Consider the following 21623-nt stretch of genomic DNA (forward strand, 5'->3'; position numbering starts at 1 on the left):
CTAGTCCAACTTCCTGCCTATACAGGAAATCCAGTCTTACAGTTCTTTTGATAAGTAGCCATCTGACCTCTTCAAATATTCTAATGATGAAAGCTTTCTTTCCAATACTGAGCCAGTATTCAAAAATCGCTCAGTCAAGCTCCTTTGATTCACTAGGGCAAGGATGGCTAACCTTTTCTGGACCGAGTGTCCAAGCATGCGCATATGCCCGAACCCCCCAAATGAAATGTGTACGTTGCCCCGCACATGTGCCCAGGACCCCGTGCATGCGCATGCACCCCATGCATGTCTGCATGGCCCCCCTGCACGCGCCCCAGCCCACTGTGCATGTGTGGCAGAGACCAGCTGGCCGGTGGGAGGCATGTGCATGCGCGGCAGAGCATGTGCATGCGCGGCAGAGCGCAGCAGAGCTGAACTGGGGTGATGGCTCGCGTGCCCACAGAGGGCGCTGCATGCCACCTATAGCACATGTGCCATAGGTTCGCCATCACGGCGTAGGGTGTAAGTGGGAGGGGAGGTAAAGCATAATAAGGCCTGCAGGATTCTATTGCAGGTAATCCTTGATTTACAACCATTCGTTTAGTGACTGTTCGAATGGCTTGTCCAAAAAATGACTTACAACTGACTGCCACAGAATCCCCACGATCATTTGATCAGAATTTGGGCACTTGGCAACCAGCATGTATTTACGATGGTGGCAGCATCCTGGAATCACGTGATCGCCATTTGCAACCTTCCCAGCCAGCTTCCAACAAGCAAAATCAAAGGGGGAAGTCAGATTTAATTAATGGCCACATGTTTAATTTAATAGGAGCCTGAGTGGTGTAAGAGGCTAATGCCTCCTACTAAGGCAGCATTTAACATCCAGCTGCCTGCAATTACTGCGAGTTCAATTCTCACCAGGCTCAAGGTCGACTCAAACTTCCATCCTTTCTAAGGTGGGTAAAATGAGGACCCGGTTTGTGGGGGCAATAAACTGACTTTGTATAAAATATACAAAAAGTATGAAGGCTATTGCTTAACGCATTGTAAGCCGCCCTGAGTCTCCGGAGAAGGGCGGCATATAAAAATAAATAAAAATGTAAAAAAAAAAATTAAAAATTAAATTAAATTAAATTTATATGCCGCCCCTCTCTGAAGACTCAGGGCGGCTCAGAATACATTTAAAAAAACATTATAAAAAGACATTGAAAAATTAAAAACATTAAAAACATTAAAAACTCATTCACACCATTCCTACCATTCATGTTTCACTTAACTGCAGTGATTCGCTTAACAACCATGGCAAAAAAGGCCATAAAATTTAACTCATTTAACAACTGCCTTGCTTAGCAAACAAAATTCTGGTTTCGATTGTGGTCGTAACTTGAAGACTATCTGTACTGTATCTTATCTTAATAAAATGTAGTTCTGATCTTCCTGTGGAATTGGCTTCCTGAAATGGGAAGCAGTATTTTTATTTTTATTTATTTATTTATTTCATCAAGCATGTGTTAGATAACAGATATAAGTATAAACATAATTATGAATACATGAAATGGATATGAATAAAAGGGAACATTAGAACAGGGACGGTAGGCACGCTGGTGCTCTTAGCAGGAATTTGCAGAAATGCGTTAGCAGGATCTCTCCCCCTGCCCTTCTGAACAACTGACAAATTGGTTTTGTGTCTATTTCCACTATTCACCTTACAATGAGCTAGAGAGGGTGATTATACTTACTTTTCCTAATCTTAATATCCCTCAAAGGTAATGTGATTGTAAAAATGCTTTATTTTAAACTGAAAAGGAATAAGATTCAACATTATGCTTGCTTTGCTCTCTCTTTGTAGGGTCTTAACTTAGATAATGCCGTGCAGCGACTAGCATAATAGAATAATGGGAAAAGGCAATTCAGCAGTAGAATCTGGTCTAAAGTATTTCATTGTGATTCATAGTATCAGTTGGTGTAAAGCCCAATTTATCATCTGCCTTTTCAATTCCCATAGTGATTACCATAGTGATGTTGCTAAAAAGCCTGTGAATCACTGTAACTCTATGTGCATTTTGAAGAGCCCTTCTCTGTTGCAGGCTGCAGTAGTCTGGCCTTATGCAGTTGAGTGAATTCTTCATAGAAATTGAGTTTCATTCCAAACATAGAATGAGTATTCTTGGATTTAATTCTTCCTATAGCCCCTTTTTACTTCTCCAACACCAGAGAATTAGGGAACTTTTATTATACCTTGGTAACTGACAGACTTCTGACATTTCACAAGAAATTGATGCAAATTATTGGCAATTAAACCTACCGACCTCTATAGATCCAGAGATAAGCCTATTCAATATGGGATTGAATCTGAAACAAGAGTTGGAAATTTGAATCTTTATGTTTCTCAGTGGCTGTTATGAGAAGTCTGTGGACTACATTTTTTACTCTCTGTCTCTAGTTTTCAATAAAATTGTGTTCTACTATCAGGTTCTTATTACACCAATTTTCTAACATTGCTGCAGGACTTTTGATTCTACTGTAGTCTCTCTTTAATATTTCTACAATTTTTATATGCATTGTGTTCATCCATATGCACATAAATTGTGATTTTTAAGTTATTACCACACATTGTGTGGAGGTGAATACCCTATGACAGTGACATCTGGCCTGCAGTTCCAGTTGACTTGTTACTGAAAAATATTCTCATGTTATTTAAATATTGGGGAAAACTTCAGCCAGAGGAAGACATAGGGACACATTCAGAATTCTGATTTCTGAACTCTTGATTCAGATAATTGTGAACCCGTCCTAAATCAAGAAGGCTTCTGACTAGATTTAGCCTACCGTTTTTCAGGTACTCCTTTGGATTGGATTCTATCTACATGAATAATGTGTTCCTGGATTTGTCTGTTCAACCTAGACTCCTTTATAAGTATGATGTGTAGAATTAATGTTGCAAGTTAAGAGTTTTTCATGGTAGAAATTATGGTTATGATAGGAGTCAGAAGTAGCCTAGGTCCGAGTGCTATAGGTATAAGAAGGATCTCCATGTTGACAGAGGGCAAGTAATGTGTAAGTGTCTTCAGCCTAGTAAAGTTTTTAGTCGTTCCATATCATTTTGTGGGATTTGGGAGATGTATCTTCCTTGCCATGGTGCTTGTCTGTGGAACAACATACTTCTAAAGATTGTGATGTCTGTGACATTGCTAAAGCTTTGGTTGTTCCTCAGGTATTTGGGCTAGGATGGTAAACACCCTTGATTGATTTGCTGTAAAGGTGAAGATAAAGGTTACCCTGTCAGTTGTGTCTGACTCTAAGGCACGGTGCTCATCTCAGTTTCTTAGTCAAGAGAGCCAGCATTTTCTAAAGATGATTTCTGGGATCACATGGGCAGCATGGCTATATGCCAAAGGGGCAAGGAATGCTGTTTTCTGTAGTTTCTCATTAATTGTAAGATGGAAAGATATATTTGTTAACCAGCAGAATTACAGTACTGAGATGGAGAGCCATAGAAATAGTTTAAATCAGGGGTGAAATCCAGCAGGTTCTGACAGGTTCTGGAGAACCAGGAGCAGAAATTTTGAGCAGTTCGGAGAACCGGCAAATACCGCCTCAGGCTGGCCCCAGAGTGGGGTGGGAATGAGGATTTTGCAGTATCCTTCACCTAGAGTGGGGTGGGAATGGAGATTTTGCAGTATCCTTCCCCTGCCACACCGACCAAGCCACACCACGCCCACCAAGCCACACCCACAGAACCGGTAGTAAAAAACATTGGATTTCACCACTGGTTTAAATAAATAAAAACCAATGAAAATAATGAATCTGGGTAGCTTCTGCTGAGTTCAGACAGGGGTCTGATCTGTCCATGTCACAGCCAGTGCAGCCTCTCTGACCCAGGCTTGTGCTGGAACGATAATAGAAAGTATTTGACAGCCGGGAAGACATATCTGAGCAGCCAGTTCTACAGGTCAAAGCAGTCCATATAAAACTCAGGACCTCCTGGAAAGTAACAGGAACAGGAAGCAAAACAGTGAAAGTAGTCACAACAGTTTCATCTACTGTAAAAGTGGGATTTTAGCCAGCTTTGTTCCAGCCATGGTGACAAAACTGCATGGGTTGGGATTGGGTGGGTTTGAGCCACCTACAGTAGTGACCAAAATTGTGGAAAACTTTTGGGAAAAGTGTATTTTCTAAAACTAGCTAATAACACCACTTTTTTTTCGGAGTAGTACCATAAAATTATATATCAATGGAAAGATAATTTAATCAAGAATGTAATGCAATAACTTTTATGAAGGATTTGCTATTAGAATAGCAGTTACAGTATAAAGAAGAAAAGTGAAACAGCTAGAAAAAATGAGATATACAAAAATTATCACCATGTCAGTTGGGTAATCTTTAGCATGAATCACAGCCTTACAACATCTTCCCATGGAGTGAACCAAGTTTTTTAGTTCTGCAGCTTTTATAATGTGAAACCAAGATTGAACAATTCCTTCTATTAACTGGATTTTATTGCTGGGTTGCTTCTGACTAACAAGTTTCTTTAGTCGGCTCCATAGATTTTCAATTGGGTTACGGTCTGGGCTATTCGCAGGCCATTCCAGCAGTACAACAGGATTATCTTGAAACTCCAAAAAAAAAAAAAAGTGGCGTTATTAGCCATCAAACCTCAAAAATACATTTTTCCCAAAAGGTTTCCACAATTTTGGCCATTACTGTAAGGGGAATTTACACCTGAATTTTAAACATTAAACAAAAACAGGTGTTTGCATATAAAATTATCATTGCGCACAGCTCTCTGTAAAAAGAATTCACAGAGAGGTCTAGTATGGAGTTATTAAAGCTGATCGCATCCTTCCATGCACTCAATAGACTGAGGGTTCCTATATAGATTTTTCTTCATTGTGTGGATTATAAAGGGCTTTGCTTTCCCTTAGTCCTTTCCATTGATGGCTGAATTTGTTTCAACTGATAACAACAAGGGCAGCAACAGTGTAAAATCTGGACTGTTCTCGGTGACCAAGAACTCAGAAACCTGCCTATTCCTAGCATGTTTATCCTTAGCCATTTGCCTATGTAGAAGATAGTCCTTGTTTCTCCCCTGATCAGTTCTCCCTATTAGTTTGTACCAGTTTCTGTTTCTTCTTTGTTCACTGTATCTAGGACTGTTTTGAGACCTTGTTATTAAGTTGAAGGAGATGTTGATTTTCTTCAGCAAATCAAGTTGCTTGATTTGGAGATACATTTGAGATACACAAGATTGCCACTGCCTGCCTATGTATTCCTTTTCAGATATGAATATTTTATTATGGAAGAATTTCCACAGGGTTCCTAAGAGCAGATTGTTCCAGCAAAGAATGCTGTGTCTGTATAATAATACTCATGGTTTTGAAGAAGTTGAAATAAAGAAAAAGCTTCAGCAGTTTATGGGTGGCTCTGTCAACCTATCCAAAGAAGATGATGGGATTGGAGTACTTACGCTGAACAATCCAAGGTTTATGAATGCATTTACAGGTAATAACAAAATCTGACAGCAGGCAAACTGTGTGAAAAGTGACACCTATAAATTAAGGGGGGGTGGAATTTAATCATTCAGTTGTGTGATGGCATTCTGACTTGAACGAGGACAGAATAAAGTCTCTCTCTCTCTCTCTCTCTCTCTCTCTCTCCCTCCCTCCCTCCCTCCCTCCCCCCCCCCTCTCTCTTTCTCTCCATCCCCCCTCCCCCTCTCTTACACACACACTCACAAACTTTCTGGAGTTTGCAAGAGCATCTGTTTTTCATACTCAGATCTCAGCAGTGTCACTTGCTGCTGGCAGTATGTTGTTTGATGTGTGGATGTAGCCGACAGTTATACTGCTTTGGTGAAGAAGCTCTCCTCTGTCCCTTTGATTTAAACTTTGCCTTGCAACTTTCCTTCCCAGGAATAATAATTGCATTTATAAAAGGATAAATTATACATTTATATTCAATGGCTGTTATAAAGCTGTACCCTAAAGATGTTATTTGACTGCTTTTTTTCTCCTCTTAACGGCAGGAACAATGATGATAGAATTACAGGAGAGAATTACTGAACTAGAAGATTGGAAGGATGGGAAAGGACTTATTATCCGTGGTGCAGAAAATACTTTTTGCTCAGGATCTGATCTGAACGCAGTGAGAGCACTTTCTACCTCTCAGGCAAGTGATGGATTAGTTTAAGAAATTAATTTACAATACAGACCTTAAACTTTGGACACATTTTTTCCTTTAAAGAAAGTTGGCCCCATAGTTCTGCAAAAGGTAATAACAACAGAACAGAACATAAAAATTGCCCTGATTTTGTGTTTGGTTTGCTAAGTTTGCAGTTGGCATACCAACTGCGAACAGACAGACAGACAGACAGACAGACAGACAGACAGATAGATAGATAGATAGATAGATAGATAGATAGATAGATGGATGGTAGATAGACAGACAGACAGACAGACAGACAGACAGACAGACTTAGTTTAATCTCTCATACCATTCAGAAATATAAAACTCTGCATATCAAATGATTGATTTCCCAAGATGTCAAAGATGATTGTTTTCCTTAAGTTGCAATTCAGCTCATGGAAAAGAAAGCATATTGGAGAAAGGGAGATCTCTCCCTCTGAAGAGAGAGATAATTTTTCCTCAAAAAGAATCTTGGAACACCTTCCGCACTATTGAGGGAACCTCCACAGACTTTACTGTATCAGTCAATCCTTGATGTTCTGAAGTGAGAGAAAAGATGACATAGACAATTTTGGTGGCTGTTTCTGAGATTCCAATAAAGGAGAATATTTGTAGCTCAGGGTTGAAATGAGGGGTCCTTGGTGCTCTCTGAGCTTGTTTTGTTTTCTTGCAGACATTTCATTACCCTATCTACCCTGTTTCCCCCAAAATAAGACATCCCCTGATAATAAGCCCAATCGGGCTTTTGAGCGCATGGCAATAAGGCTAAGCACTTATTTCAGGGTTCAAAAAATATAAGACAGGGTCTTATTTTCGGGAAAACATGGTAGGTAACATCATCAGACTAGCCCTTATGATGTTACCTAGATAGGGTAATGAAACGTCTGCAAGAAAAAAAAAAACAAGCTCAGAGAGCACCAAGGATCCCTTGTTTCTGAGATTGCATGGAGTAGCTTTTCAAACAAGAATACTATTAAACCTCCCCAAAAGCATTCAGATTTATGTCTTGGATTGGTATACATTATTTTTCTCCCATTGCTTGTAGTAGTAGGATAAAAGAAAGATGGAAACATCAGTCAGGATCTGACAACAAATATAAACTCTGGGATAGGCCAGTAGGGCGTTTAATATTTTGGAATTCCATGGGGCAACATGGTTACCCTGTTAGTTAGAGTGTAATCCTGTGACTTTTACTTCAGCTCCATTAAACTGAATGGAACCTGATTTCTGAGTTTTGTAAAGGTTTGTTAATTCTAAAATTAGAGCCCTAAGCATACCTGGAAATAAGTTCTATCTTGGGAATTTTTTTTTCCTTTTCGTAAATATCATAAATCCAGGAGAAATTGTCCTTGAATACCAGCAGGTATTTTATCAATTTTCTTTTCAAGCACCTCTTTCTTTCTGCAACTATATTCAGCCACTGTCTTTTGTTTACATAATTGCAGGAGCAATGAGGGACTTGGATGTAGACAGCTGAAAGATACTCTTGCTGTTGAATGCTCCACCCTCTGCAGTAATGTGACAATTAACAAAGGATTGCAAGCTATGTGGGAAAGTGCTGTTTTTCCTGAAGCCAGTAATGTTGGGTTGAGCAAAAAGAAATCTGTTCTGTTTATTTGTTTAGGGAGGCTCTGAGCCTTGGCTTCAGTCTGTTCTGATCCCTGCTGCTTTAGGCTCAGTTTGCAAAATATGAGAGTTAATATAAATATGCTCCCTTAACTCATTAAGTTACCATCATCCAAGTTTCACTGAAACTCATGTACACACACACACACACACACACACACACACACACACACACTTTCCAATGAATGTAACTGCAGGTAGTCCTTGACCTATGACCATAATTGGGACTGGAATTTCCATCGCTAAGCAATGCAGTTGTAAAATGAGACATATGTGACCGTTTCACCTAGCAATGGCAATCCCAATAGCCCTGGTTGCCTTCATATGTCCAGACACACAGATGGTTAAGTGGGAAGCAGAGGGAGTGCTCAGTGAGGAGTACAGAGGGTGGGAGGTATGCAGGAGTGTGGGGAAGGGCTTGGGAGGACCGAAACAGGCCTGGCATGAGTTGCGGTGCTGCAGTGCGATGTAACCAAAGGGAGGCCAAGGAAAGAATACATTGCAGCTCAAGGACATTTTGGTCTTCTGTGATTCTGGGGTTGTAAGAATTCTCTAAACAGTAGCCAGCAAAAAGCCACAGCTGCCCCCAGAAGCTTCAGCTAGCCCAATCTAGCCCAGTAGTGCAACATAATACTCTGTGACTGCCAAATGTCATGGAAGCTCCAATGGCATGGTGCAAAGCAGCCTCCTCCCCACAGGAAGCTCCAACTGCCCCAGGAAGCCCCATCCCAGGCACCCTGGCCCAGCTGCACACACTGCACACACTGCCCTGCACTCTGAGACCCCTGCCGGCCTGCTCTCTGCCATACCAGCTTCTTCATCCTGCCACTGTGGCTAAGACCTGCCTGGCCTGGTCCTTTGCAAAGCAGCTGCTGGCATGTCAAGCCTCATTTCCAAGGCTGTTTATGCCATTCTTCAAATGGCTTATGGCCTTGTCCAAATCACGTGCAGCCTCTTTGGAAGGCTTCAGAGCCTTGCAAGAAGGATTCATTCATTCATTCATTCATTTCATTCAATTTATTAATAAATTCCTTTAAGGTTCCTTTAAGGTTTGACGGGTAAAGAGCTTGAAAGAAAATTTGGAACTTTGTTATTACATTTACTATAACAAAACTTTGTGAGAAGGTTGCACATGATTTGGACAAGGCTGCACATGGCCTGTGGAAGGCCTGGCATGGCCTGCATTTACCTCAGAAAGGACCAGACCGGACATACTTAGCAGGATGAGCAAGAAGATGGCGAAGGTCAACTAGGGTGGCAGGGGCCATAAAGCGCAGGGAACCAAAAATGCTTAGATACCAGAGAGGGGAGATAGGCAGTGGCAGGAGTTGAAGTGATTCTGCATTCCTAAGTGAGTGGCAGGCACCCTAATTTTGATTAGGTGACCATGGCTGCTGCAGTTTTTGTAACTTTGGGGACCAATCATAAGCCCTTTTTTTCAAATGATTGCAGAATAAGTGGCTATTAGTTGAGGAGTTACCTGTAGAAACATTAATTCCCTTTTGCTAATTATCCCAGCATCCATATGAGATTTCCAAAGGGTGCAGGAGCGAGGGCATGGAAAGCATAGTTGAAGTCATACTGTATGATTTCCCACTTATCGACTGCTTTGCTTTACGACAGAGCTCCCAATAACTACTCGTAGACTGCTTGGCCATTATGTTCAGAATAGTTTGCCCATTTCAAAGGTAAGGGCAGAATATAACATATTAAGTTTGGATTTAACATCAGACCATAGTTTACATGAAAACATAGGAGCAAAAAAGCATATTACATAGAACTCACCCATATCATACACTGACAGGTAACCTACTGGCCTGTTTGACTACTTTGCTAGCCAATAAAGCAATAACGGTACAGGAAATCACTGACAGGAGTGTTGTTTTCAGGAGTTAATGAGGGAGCTTATAGGTTCATTACTCTTTCTGCAGCTTGGAATTTGGCTTATTGCAAAGAAGCTATATTGCAGCCTTTCTCAACTTGGTTGCCTTCCAACCAAATTAGGCTACAGTCCCCATTCTGATTGCACAGAACTTTAGGGCACCAGGCAGCGGTGAAATCCACTTACTTTCGCTACTGGTTCGGGAATGGGCTCGCACGCACCTCTTCTGCTCATGCACAGAGGGTCAAAAACGGGACGTAATGACGTCCCAGTGGGTGGGCGGAGTCTCCTGCCACCAGCGCTACTGGTTCGTACAAGCTAGATAGATCCGGCTGGATAGATACTGGCACAAGGTGAAGGATGACTGCTGGATAGGGTATGTATAATATGACTGTTCTTAATTTAGGATAAAGATTTCTATTCTAAGCTGCTTAGAGTTCAGGCTGGGAGTGGAGATAAACCTATTATCAAGTATTACAATGAAGAGTAGAAACACCTTGCATACAGAAAACAGAATGCCAGACTAGGTAGGACTTCGCTCTGATCAAGTTTCTATTTGTACAGGGTTACTTTTAAAAAAGAGAGAGAGAGAGAGAGAGAGAACAGCACTATAGTATATGTGAAAATGTTCTGAAATTCTTTGAAAACTGTATTTTGTAAATTTAGACTACATAATGTATAGATTCGTATCTTGATTTCACTACAAATTATCAAACATTAGTTTGGAAAAGTTAATAAATCCTCATCATAATATTGCAGAATTACAAAATAGCAACCAAATCAGGGAAAAAGCCAACATAAAAAAAGAAAACAAAAAAGGATTAATATTATGAAATAAAATTCAAAGAAAAACAGCAGGGGCTTAGCAAACCTTCATGATATTGTGCCGCTTTCTGTACATACTTCTAAAATTGTGCAAGAATAGAGAATCTCTGCTAACCGATGGACCTAATTTTTCTCAAATTGTTCGCAATAGGAATAGGAGAAGAAAAGGGGAGTCTCCCTCCATACCTCTCTTTCAACAAGAACCCAGTTCTCCTTGAAAAGTTATTCTGGAAAGGATGAATAAATTGAGCAGATTGTTTGAGAAACGTATTCTTTGCATATTCACTGAGAATCAAGATACTTGGAACACTAAATATACCAAACAGCTTCTTCCATTTTTATTATTAGAATATTTCTTGATATTTTGTTTCTCTATTTTCTAGGATGGGATGAACATGTGCATGTTCATGCAAAACAACTTAACCAGACTCATGAGGTAGTTATGTTCAGTGTTTGTTTTGTGTATTTTTCCCCCTCAAAAGGTATATATGAAATTTCAGCAACATCTAATAATATTATGGTGCACTTTGGTAGTTTCAGAAATATTTGGAAACAGAATAATTGATTCTTATAAAAAATGTCTAATTTTTTTAGAATTTGTTGATTTGTCTTTTTTTTTTAATAACTACTTGGGAATATGCCCTTTGTAGACATCAAATTCCAGAAACTAAGACATGTCGAAGTCTTGTAATATATACATACCCAACTTCTACAAATCCATCTTCCCTGTCATAGAAGTCAGTCATCTTGAAAATTTGGCAAGACGTCTTTTTGCAACCTACGTAAATCATGAATGGAACACATGCAGAGAATAAAATATGAATTTAATCCACCATCTGTTATCTCCAGGCTTCCACACAAGTAGATTTTACTCTTCAGCTTCTTTTACTATCTATTGTAGTGATCAGGGATCCCTATTACTCTTGAATTATACTTTATATCATATTTCTGACTTCAGTTTTATAAAGGCTGTTGGGGAAGGTTTTGATCTGGTCACTTGGAGCTGTGGATAACATTATAGTCTTTGATATTTAATCCCATTCCCATCATTTAGAACATTTCTTTAACAAGCTGTAGGTTTATCACTTCCATGGACTTAATAAAAGTATTGAGTAATTCCTGTTCAAGGTCACACAAGAATTATGAGAAAGTATTCAATGGGGCAATGAAGTACACACAGACAGCACACAGTGAAGAGAATTAGGAGAAAATGCTTAGTAAATTAATTTTGTGCTGTGCTGAAGGGCTAGGCCAAGACCTACAATGATATACAAAGGACAAGATGACCCTCAATCTCCCAAGGACAAAAGCCATCTGAATTGGCATTGGAAAGTTACTTTAACACTTTAAGAAACACACCTAGTTTCTTTCTGAGAAGTGTGTATTCTTAATTTCTTTCTATGACTAGGTTTAATAAGCACATTGAAAAAAACAACCTAAAATTGAATTTTGTATCTGTTGCTATGTCACATTTTTTTTGTCCATTTGCACTCCAGTGATTTAAAAATGGCAGGGGAAAATGTATTAATTTCTGGATATATTCACATATTCATAATTTAGGTTAGGGGAACAGTACCCTAAAGGCTTCAACAATGGAAGTTATCTTCTCATATTTATTTACTTGTGCCACAGTATTTATATTCTGCTCAAATTAATAGGGAGTCGGAGAAGCACAACTAGAGATCCTTAGAAACCCCTAACGCACATTAAAACAACAATAATAAAGAATGGCTTTCTTATAACAGTACATTTTTAGAGTTTTGGGATGACTGTGATGAAGAGTATTGGGTTACTACTGGCTTACTTTGCTTTAGAACTCTCGGGCTGGGATCCTCAGTAGACTTACTCTATTTATATAAAACTTTGATTGGATGGTTCAAGTGCTCCCTGACGCATTTCCAGTCTTCCTTGGATTAATTAGTGCATACATCAGAATTATGAGTATGTTTAGAAAAATTATGCATTATTGCAGCATATATTGCTGCATTATTGCTCCATGGCATTGGACCTGGATACCTTTGAGACCGTTTTCTGCCACCAGTAGCCTCCCACCGGCCAGTTCGCTCCCACAGAGAGGGTCTCCTCAGGGTGCCATCGGCCAAATTATGTCGGCTGGTGACACCCAGGGGGAGGGCCTTCTCTGTGGGAGCCCCTGCCCTTCGGAATGATCTGCCCCCAGAAATTCGCAAAATCTCTGATCTCCGTGTGTTTCGCTGTGCCCTCAAAACCATGTTGTTCCGCCAGGCTGGGCGATCAATGTAAAGATTTTAATTGGTTTTAAATGGGATTTTAAATTTGGGGTTTTACAAATTGGGTCTATTATTTAATAATTTTAATTATTTTTAAATTTTGTCTGTCTTTGTGTTTTTAATTAGGCTGTACACTGCCCTGAGTCCTTCGGAAGAAGGGCGGTATAGAAATAAAATTAATTAATAAATAATAAAATATTTAGAATGTATTTGATGAAATGGGCTTTGAATGGATTTTTAATCTAAAAATATATATAAACAGGTTTTCTCATAGGAAATATTACTGAAATGTGAATGCAAGATTTGTATATATTATAAGGATATTATTTCTTGGGATCATTTAACCCCAAATCAATTGATGCCTTTGTCTTCCCACACTGAATAAAATTAATATATCTAATTGACCTCACAGAAGCATGGAGAAGGTTTTTTTCCTTTAACAAATACATTCTCAAGAAATTCTTAATTTTGTTGGTTTGGATTGCACAGCCCCATTCAGACTTTTGCTACTAATTCTGGATTTCTAGTAGGGTTTCAACCTCACTGAAATATTATTTCCACAGATCTTGTGCAGTTGCTAGTCTTCTGCTTGAATTGCTTGATAATTTATTCGAGATGAATAGGCCGATTTCTGCTTATATAATGTTGTGTGTTTTCAGGTTTGTAATGTTTGAATTGTTTCTTTTTGATTTCTCCTGTTATGTAGGTTACCTCTAATCACAGCTGCATTAGTTCAAGGGAAAGCTCTAGGTGGAGGAGCAGAACTAACTACTGCATGTGATTTCAGGTAAGCTTCAAAGTATCACTCATAATTCTGGGGCTCCATTCAGATGCTATTTCCTCCCCAAATTGTCCCAAGAGGAAATGTAGCAAATCCAGTGTTATCTTAACTCTTATTTCCTTCCTGTCTAATCCTGTTCTGCTATGATATATTGTAGTACTTTTCTTTAGCTTTATTATTCTCTCTCTCTCTCTCTCTCATCATCCATCCATCCATCCATCCATCCATCTATCTATCTATCTATCTATCTATCTATCTATCTATCTATCTATCTATCTATCTATTGCAAGGTATATTTTAATGTATGCACTTTACTTTTTAACTGTTTGATTATTTAATTTTATTTTGTAAAACACTGACCTAAGAGAACTCTAACTTTAACAAAAGAACTCTAACTTTAACAAAATGTGTATTATTTCATTGGGCTATCATATAATTCAGAACTCATATTCCATTTAGTTATAACCACCATTCATTGTGGTTATAGGCCTGATCTTTGCTGATTAAAAGTAATGCACCTACTAATATTCTCCATTACATAAGGTTCCTTTCATATTTCCTAAGTATATATCAGCCGAAAACTCTAGATGATGATTGTTCAGTGTTTACTGTTTAGGAAAACAAAAAGAAAACACTATTCCTCTAGCTAATTTGTTCCATTGCCAAATTATCTATATTTGTGTGTGTTTTAAGACAGTCTCCTTTGAGTCAAGCTTGAGTCAAGCAGACCAACATGCCTACCATCCCTGTCCTAATGTTCCCTTTTATTCGTATCCAGTTCATGTATTCATAATCATGTTTATACTTATATCTGTTATCTAATACATGATTGACAAAATTAATTAATTAATCTTCATGGGCACATCCATATACTTTGTGTGGGATAGTTAATATAGAAGTTCAGGCAAGCTATATGTTTTCCCCACCTCCCCCCAAAGCCTACATTATAATCCAAGTTTGAAGGCTTGGCTGCTGTAGTAAGATATACCAGTTTGGGTTTAAGTTGCTGGAAGTACAATTTAAATAGGATGGGCTGTGGCAGGGACCCATCACAGTTCAAGCTTCTTCTCTTTTTATAGTGCAGAAAATTGCACCTCTCTATTTAAAATGACATCATCGATGTGTACTGAAATAGGGTAGAGATTTGTATAAACTTTTGGCACATTCTACTAATTCCCATTCCCAAATCCTAAATTTACATATACTTAAATTGTGTGCTCTTCTCACTATCTTTCTCCTGATTTCTTTTTTCTTTTTTTTATTGTGTCTTAATCTTCCCACAACTGGAAAAAGACCAGGAGGATTTTATGTGCATTTATACATGTGTGTGTGTGTATACTGTCTATGGCAAATGTACTTGGCAAGAATGGTAGGAAAGGAAGATTTGAATAGAGGTGTATTCATATGTAGGCATAGCTCTGTGTATCCATGCCAACCGTAGAAGTGATGCTCAGCATGCCAGTGGTTTCTTGTCCTCTTCTGGCCCAACTGTTTTTTTATAGGAGGCCGAGAAAGGGGTGCAGGAGACTGATTTTCACTGATTTAATAGAGATACCATTTGTCTTACAACAGTCTGTAAGTGCAAAGCATAGTTCTATGATGTACACTGCCCAGAGTCACTTTTTGAAATGGGCAACTATAGAAGTAGAGATAGATAGATGATAGATAGATAGATAGATAGATAGATAGATAGATAGATAGATAGATAGATAGATAGATAGATAGATGACAGACAGACAGATGATAGTCTTTTCAGTTGTGGCTCTCCTTTTTTTTAAAGACCAGGTAAAATCCATCACTAGAGGCCTTTAAAATATAGAGAGATTACCTTATTCAGGTCATTGTTACCTGATGTAGCAGTTAGCATACATTTCTGCCTGCAATCTGTTTTTGTCACCTGGAACCCATATATTGATATTTTGTCTACTATTTTAAAATAAGTCATCATTATTATAAAATGCATTGAGCTCCCCTGCATAAAAGAAAAAAAGGGTCTGAACAAACCAAACAGGAAGTCTGTGGCGAGGCCTTTGAATAGTAAACGTGACAGGATGCAGGCGTTTGTCCTGCCTGACTCTTTTGTCAAATCATGCCACAATTGTCTATTCTCAGGCTTGTCTTCTTCCCTGATGAATTTCACATTGGTCCCATAGTTTTATACTTGCCTCCCATGTGTAGCCTCCTCCCGTCCCTTAATGTGTATCCTCACTTTTTTCAGGCCCATATGCCCTTCTCATTTCCCCTTTTCACCATAAAACTGCACCACTCCACAATCCCAAGCACCACACAAGCAAATGTTGGAGAAGATACGAACTGTGGAGACATGTAGCTACTGTCAGAAGTAGATATTTACACTGGCATGCCTATTCAGGTCTTTAGTTCTATTCCAACACTGTTTAGCAGTGTCATTAGCTTCCTGGGAACTGTGCTAGTTCTCTTCTGCAGTGTGATATTAGCTTCAGGATTGTATGGTAGGCTGTATTATTCCGCCCCTTTTTTTAAAAAGCACAATAAAGAATGACAGTATATTTCCACAAAGATGTGATAAATAGCAGTCTTGACTACAGTTGCAATTAGCCATTTCCTACTACTTTTCCAAGGTGTAGATTAATATCACCATCCATTATTACTCTTATCAAAGTTTGCCTGGCCTGTCCTACTTACAAATACTGCAGGCTATCCAGTTTCCTCTCTGAAGTATCACTTATTTGTTTCAGTTAAATACTTTGTATGGCCTACTTTTTTTTCTATTAACTACATGAAACATTAGCCTTCTTTTCAGTGTACATCACTGTCTGGGTCAGTTTAAAATTAATTCAAGACCAAGAAATTACATTTGCTGTTGTGATATTACAATTCTTGTATGTGTGTGTTACACATGTCACATACTATATTAAGGACTTTGGTTTTATGGATCTCCCCTATCTATGCTAGATTTCTGATGCTATATATCTGGAGAGATTTTGAGACTCTAGTGATCCTATACTTTTCTGGATATATTTTTCAATACTATTCACTTTCTTAAGTTTATGAAAGTAAATATTTTCTAATTGTAGCTTTCATTAGTAGAACATGGCTTTTAGTTTGCTGCTGAACACAGTGAGTTGTCCTTGCTTTATTGAGTGTAGCCAACAATGAATTGGATTGATATTTTAGAGTGCCAATTTCTTTTTGAAGAAAGAGATTAATAACAATCTGTCTATTGAAAGTTTTCCTAAAGTCTAATGTGGTTTCCTTTTAAAAAAACCTCAATGAATAAATAATAGATTCTATGCGCCCTGCCCCCACGCATGCACGCATAACATCCCACCCCCCCCCGCTCCTGGCACGTTATGGCACGATGGGCCCGTTTTTGCTTTCCTGTCTCCAGAGCCTTTCTAGGAGTCTGGGGAGGGTGAAAACGGCCTTCCCCCCCCCCCCGGAGGCACTCCAGAAGCCAAAAATGGCCCGTTTGTCAACTTCCAGTCTGGAAGTTAGCAAACAGGCCATTTCTGACCTCCAGAGGGCCTCCGGGGGGGTGTTTTCACCCTCCCCAGACTCCTAGAAAGGTTCTGGAGGCTGGGGAGAGAGAAAAGCGGGCCTTCCCCCCCCCGAGGTCCTCCAGAGGCAGGAAACAGCCTGTTTCCCTAGTTCTGGTGGGCCCAGAAGCCCTGAAAACCAGTTGGCCAGAGTGCGCATGCGTGCCGGAGCTGAGCTCGATATGGCTATGTGGGCCCCCTGTGGCACACGTGCCATAGGTTCACCATCATGGTATTAAACAATCCATTGTTTAAAAGCATAGCCTGCCTCTGTGCATGAGTTTTGGTGAAAAACAAATATTAGAAGCTTTTGTGGAGTAACTGGATAAATGTGGAGTATAGTACTAAATCTGGTGGATTTAAAACTGTTTAAACAACCACATCCAAAGAAGATTCATAAATAGATCTGCATTTACCTGAAGGAAAAGACTCTTTTGAGTTTTCCAAAGCTTTGTATTCTACCCAATGTCATTCAACATATTTAAAAATGATCTACCTGATACAATCGAAGGGATGCTTATCAGATCTATAGATGACATTTGGGGGAATTAATGCATTAGAGGGCAACAACACAATTCAAAATCATTTTGACAGATCTGAACACTGAGCCAACTTGACCTGGTAGGATGATGTTCAGCTGTGATATGTGTTGTATGGTCCCTTTAATTTTAAATGCATAGATATAGGATTGAGAAAATCTGGCTTAATGAGAGTGCGTGTGAAAGCAGGAACAAAAAGTGCTAGTGGGCCAGCAGCAGAATATGAGTAAGAAGTCTATTTTGGGGTTTTATCAGCAGGATTGCATCCAGTTCATTGGAGGTAATAGCTCCCTTGGACTACATTTATTTATTTATATGTTGCCTGATTCCTGACAACTCTAAGCGGTTTAAAATTGAAAAAGTATTTTTTTAAAGACCATGAGTAGCCCAAATTCAATATAGCAAATAAAAATCAATTTTCTCCACTCCTACCCACAAAGCAGGGATTTAACCTTCAGCCAGTTTCCAAGCCTAGGAGAGAAGTCAGATCTTTAATAATTTTAACGTGGACATAAAGAAGTTACAGTAAATTCAAAGGAGAGCTATCAGAATGATAAAGGATCTGGAAACCAAGCAGTACAGAAACAGAAAAAGCTACTTAATTCATAAAAGAGAAAAGGAGAGATGTGGTAGTACTCTATAAATGCATATGAAAGGTTGCTCCATGGAAGAGGTATCTGATAAAATTTTTCTCTGACAAAATTGTCTGCAGTCCAGCAACCAGTGATTTGAAATACAATCTATGATTTCATATATTCTAAGTTTAAATCTGGAAGGGAAGGGTTTATACCTGACCTCTCAAGACACTTCATGATGACCGGTTTGTATGCATTTACTTTGGGAGTAAAACAGTAGTGGATTGGCAAGAGTACTTGAGTAGGTTTTCATTTAGGTCTTCACAGCTCCACTGCCAACCACAACTTGTCTGACTTGTCTGTAAGATCAGCCAAAACTTTTGGATGGGTATTGTGTATGCTTTCTTCCGTTATTTCCAGCATATCTTTTAATTTTCATTTGAAAAAGAGATGCTTGTTAATATTGTAATTTCTCCCAATACCTTTGTTGTTAACAGTGTGATATGTGTTTGTCCGCTGCAATTATAATTTTTAAATATTTGCAAAGGTAAAAGTAAAGCAGGAGGGAAATATTTGAGCAAGATATGCTATGATGAACATGAACTTTAAGATCTTTCTAATTTTTTCAGCCAGAATGTCAACATTAGTTCTAAAGAATATTTAGATATTCACTTTAAATGATCTCTTTGTTTTGTATTACTTAGGATAAAATTGCAGCAAATCAATTTTCTGATACTTGATTGTCTAGTATTAAAAGGTGTTCATTGTCAGCAACTTTTATCCAGAACTGTGATTTGCATTGAAATGAAGCTAAGATGGTATCATTGCAACACTTTCAAACATAATCTTTTTTTTTTTCATTGACAGGTTAATGACTCCAGAGAGTGAAATTAGATTTGTCCACAAGCAGATGGGCTTAGTGCCAGGCTGGGGTGGAGCCGCCAGGCTTATCCAAATCCTTGGCAGCAGCCCTGCCCTCAAGTTGCTGAGTGGTGCTGTGAAACTGGATCCACAGAATGCCCTTCATATTGGTTTGGTAGATTCCATCTTGTCCTCGTCTGATGAACATGAGTCTCTGAGAGAAATGCACACATGGCTTAAGCTATATACCACAGGTCCTGCTGAAGTCATTCAGGCTGTGAAGAAAGTTGTTTCAGCAGGAAGAGAGCTACAATTAGAAGCTGCCTTGAGAAGAGAAAAAGAGATATTTGGAAGAGTTTGGGGTGGTCCTGCTAATTTGCAGGCATTGGCTCAGAGAACAAAACATAAATGAGACAATTTTCATCTTACTTTCTTCAACTAAAACAGCTGCTGCCAAAAACGACTGCTGGGAAACCTTCCAAACATTATGAACTCAGTAGGTGTTAGCCTTATTAGGACAGCTCTCCTGGAATGCCACTGGCACTGCACTGACAATTAACTAGAGGTGCCACCCCAGGTTTTTTTAAACAATACTCTCATTTTCTGGTCTTGTTTTTTTTTTTACAGACTCCCACCCTGATGGTACCACCTGATATGAACCCACTTGGAAATTAATGTGCATAAAGTGGCATGTGTAAGAACCGTACGACTTGAGAAAATAATTTTCCTCAGAATTTTTAAATGCTGGCATTATGTGTGGTTTGTATATATAGATTTTGTGTTGAGAAGCTGCCCCCTTTTTTTAGACAGGCTTAGTTGACACTGGTAACCTCAACTCTTAAAGTCTTGCAGATGATCACAAATAATTTACGATTCGTACATGTCATACCTTTGAATAACTAGCTCACTGTGAATTGACTCACAACCTCAAATCGAAACTGAAAAATGCCAAATGCTTTTTCGTTGTATTATAAATCGTTCCTTCTATATTTATCTCTAAGCAAAGCTCCTGCCTTCAACCTCACATCTAATTACTGGGTTCTCGTTCTACGAACAGAGCTCTTGGAGACATTCCGTTTCATTGTGAACTTCTTACCTTCACTTTATATATTTATAAAGTTGAAGTAAGGAGGAAATATTCACTCAGATGTATGGCAAAATTTGACATTTTTTATATTCGTACTACTAGTTGCCACAACTATGAAATTTATTTAATGGCTTGAAGTCTGTGCAGCACAATGGATAGTACCAACAATCTAAAGATAACATTCCATTGACCTTACCTTGCTAATTAGCTTGTATGAAGTATCTTGGATGAACCAGTGTTTTTCAGATGTCCATATGCACATATTTACTCGACATATCTCATGGTAGAAGTAAAGTTACCTGCTGTAGTTTTCAGCACATTCTACATACACCATGTTCAACTTACGTTAGCTGGTCAGACATAATAGTGTAAACAAGACTATGCAATATTTCTGATGCACTTCCCAAAATGCTTTGGAGTACACGTCGTAGTAAACAGAGCACTTGAATATGAATTTTTCCAACAGAAGTTCATTTTCCCAGCATAGTGCAGCAGTTGGGTTCCTGTTTTCTGAAGGACTCAGAAAACAGGAAACTTGGAAATCAAATCCAAACAACTGCATAACTTTAAAATTAATTTTGATGAATAAGCTTAAAACTAGAATAGTACATTCAACAATCTAGGCACCTGTTGAGGGAGTAATGTCTTTGCTTATTAGCTGACACAGCATACAACACAGCCGCATACATATCTACCCTGATGTATCGGTATATTCCATTGAACTTCCTCCTAAAAGGTAAAAGTGTATAGTTACAGCTGTGCTCTAGTCCTTAGATATCAAGGTTTGAAGTAGTGGGTGAATTCATCAATCTAGATTGCCTTAACAGACCTCTCTTAAACTATGTTAACTGCTTTTGCTGAAGAAAAGGACTTCTTTGCTGAACTTGCCTTTATTAAGTAATTAATTTCTATACTTTTCTTGAGATCAGAGTAGGTGCTCTTCCCAGCTGCAGGCAGAAGCATGAAGAAAGTGGCAAGGCCTCAGAAGCAGGAGATGGTTTTGTTCTCTTAGTTCACAAGATGTGATACCAAAATAAAAAAATCTTAACCTTCCCTCTGGACGGGGGTGGGGGGGGGGAAGGACTATGTTCCATCATTCACCATTCTAATTAAAGTTGAACATATAGTTAAGGACATTAGAGCAATTTGGGAACATCTACAGCTGGGAACTGATCTCTGCAGACTTGTGTTTATTGCAGTAGCCTTGATGAATCTGTTGAAATTAAGGCCTGGTACTATCTCGTAAGCAGAATTGAGCATTTATTTCTTGATTGCATACTCACTAATTCACTAGTAAAAACAGAGATATGGAAAGGAGAATTTTAAAAATCAGTTAAGCACATTCAGTTGTTCACGAGTCAGATATTTTCTTCGGTAAAATACATAATTGGGATGTCTACTTTTAATTGGAGTCCATTATGTCTCTAGTCTCATAAAACTATTTCACATGATGTGTTAAATAAACATTAATAATATTAAATATTTAATATTAAAATTTAAGTTTCTTGTGAA

The 21623-nt window shown here is 38.7% G+C and overlaps 1 protein-coding gene across 1 annotated transcript; it reads left to right on the plus strand.

Moving 5' to 3' along the window:
• The first annotated feature begins 5246 nt into the window (after positions 1-5246).
• On the plus strand, positions 5247-20030 carry ECHDC1 (ethylmalonyl-CoA decarboxylase 1). The gene is made up of 5 exons (XM_070952715.1): positions 5247-5484; positions 6008-6150; positions 10885-10937; positions 13457-13537; positions 19031-20030. Exons 1-5 carry the CDS (start codon positions 5247-5249, stop codon positions 19434-19436), a joined length of 921 nt encoding a protein of 306 aa, XP_070808816.1. The 3' UTR covers positions 19437-20030.
• The last annotated feature ends 1593 nt before the right edge of the window (positions 20031-21623 follow it).

This window comes from Pituophis catenifer, unplaced genomic scaffold, assembly GCF_029215685.1.
Source record: "Pituophis catenifer annectens isolate HBS135680 unplaced genomic scaffold, rPitCat1.0.hap2 SCAF_1, whole genome shotgun sequence".
NCBI classification, from domain to species: Eukaryota; Metazoa; Chordata; class Lepidosauria; order Squamata; family Colubridae; genus Pituophis; species Pituophis catenifer.

Coding starts and splice junctions, on each gene's coding strand:
- ECHDC1 (XM_070952715.1), top strand. CDS start 5,247: ATGTATTCCTTTTCAGATATGAATATTTTATTATGGAAGAATTTCCAC. Junction 10,938..13,456: donor AACTTAACCAGACTCATGAG/GTAGTTATGTTC, acceptor CCTGTTATGTAG/GTTACCTCTAATCACAGCTG. Junction 13,538..19,030: donor ACTACTGCATGTGATTTCAG/GTAAGCTTCAAA, acceptor TTTCATTGACAG/GTTAATGACTCCAGAGAGTG.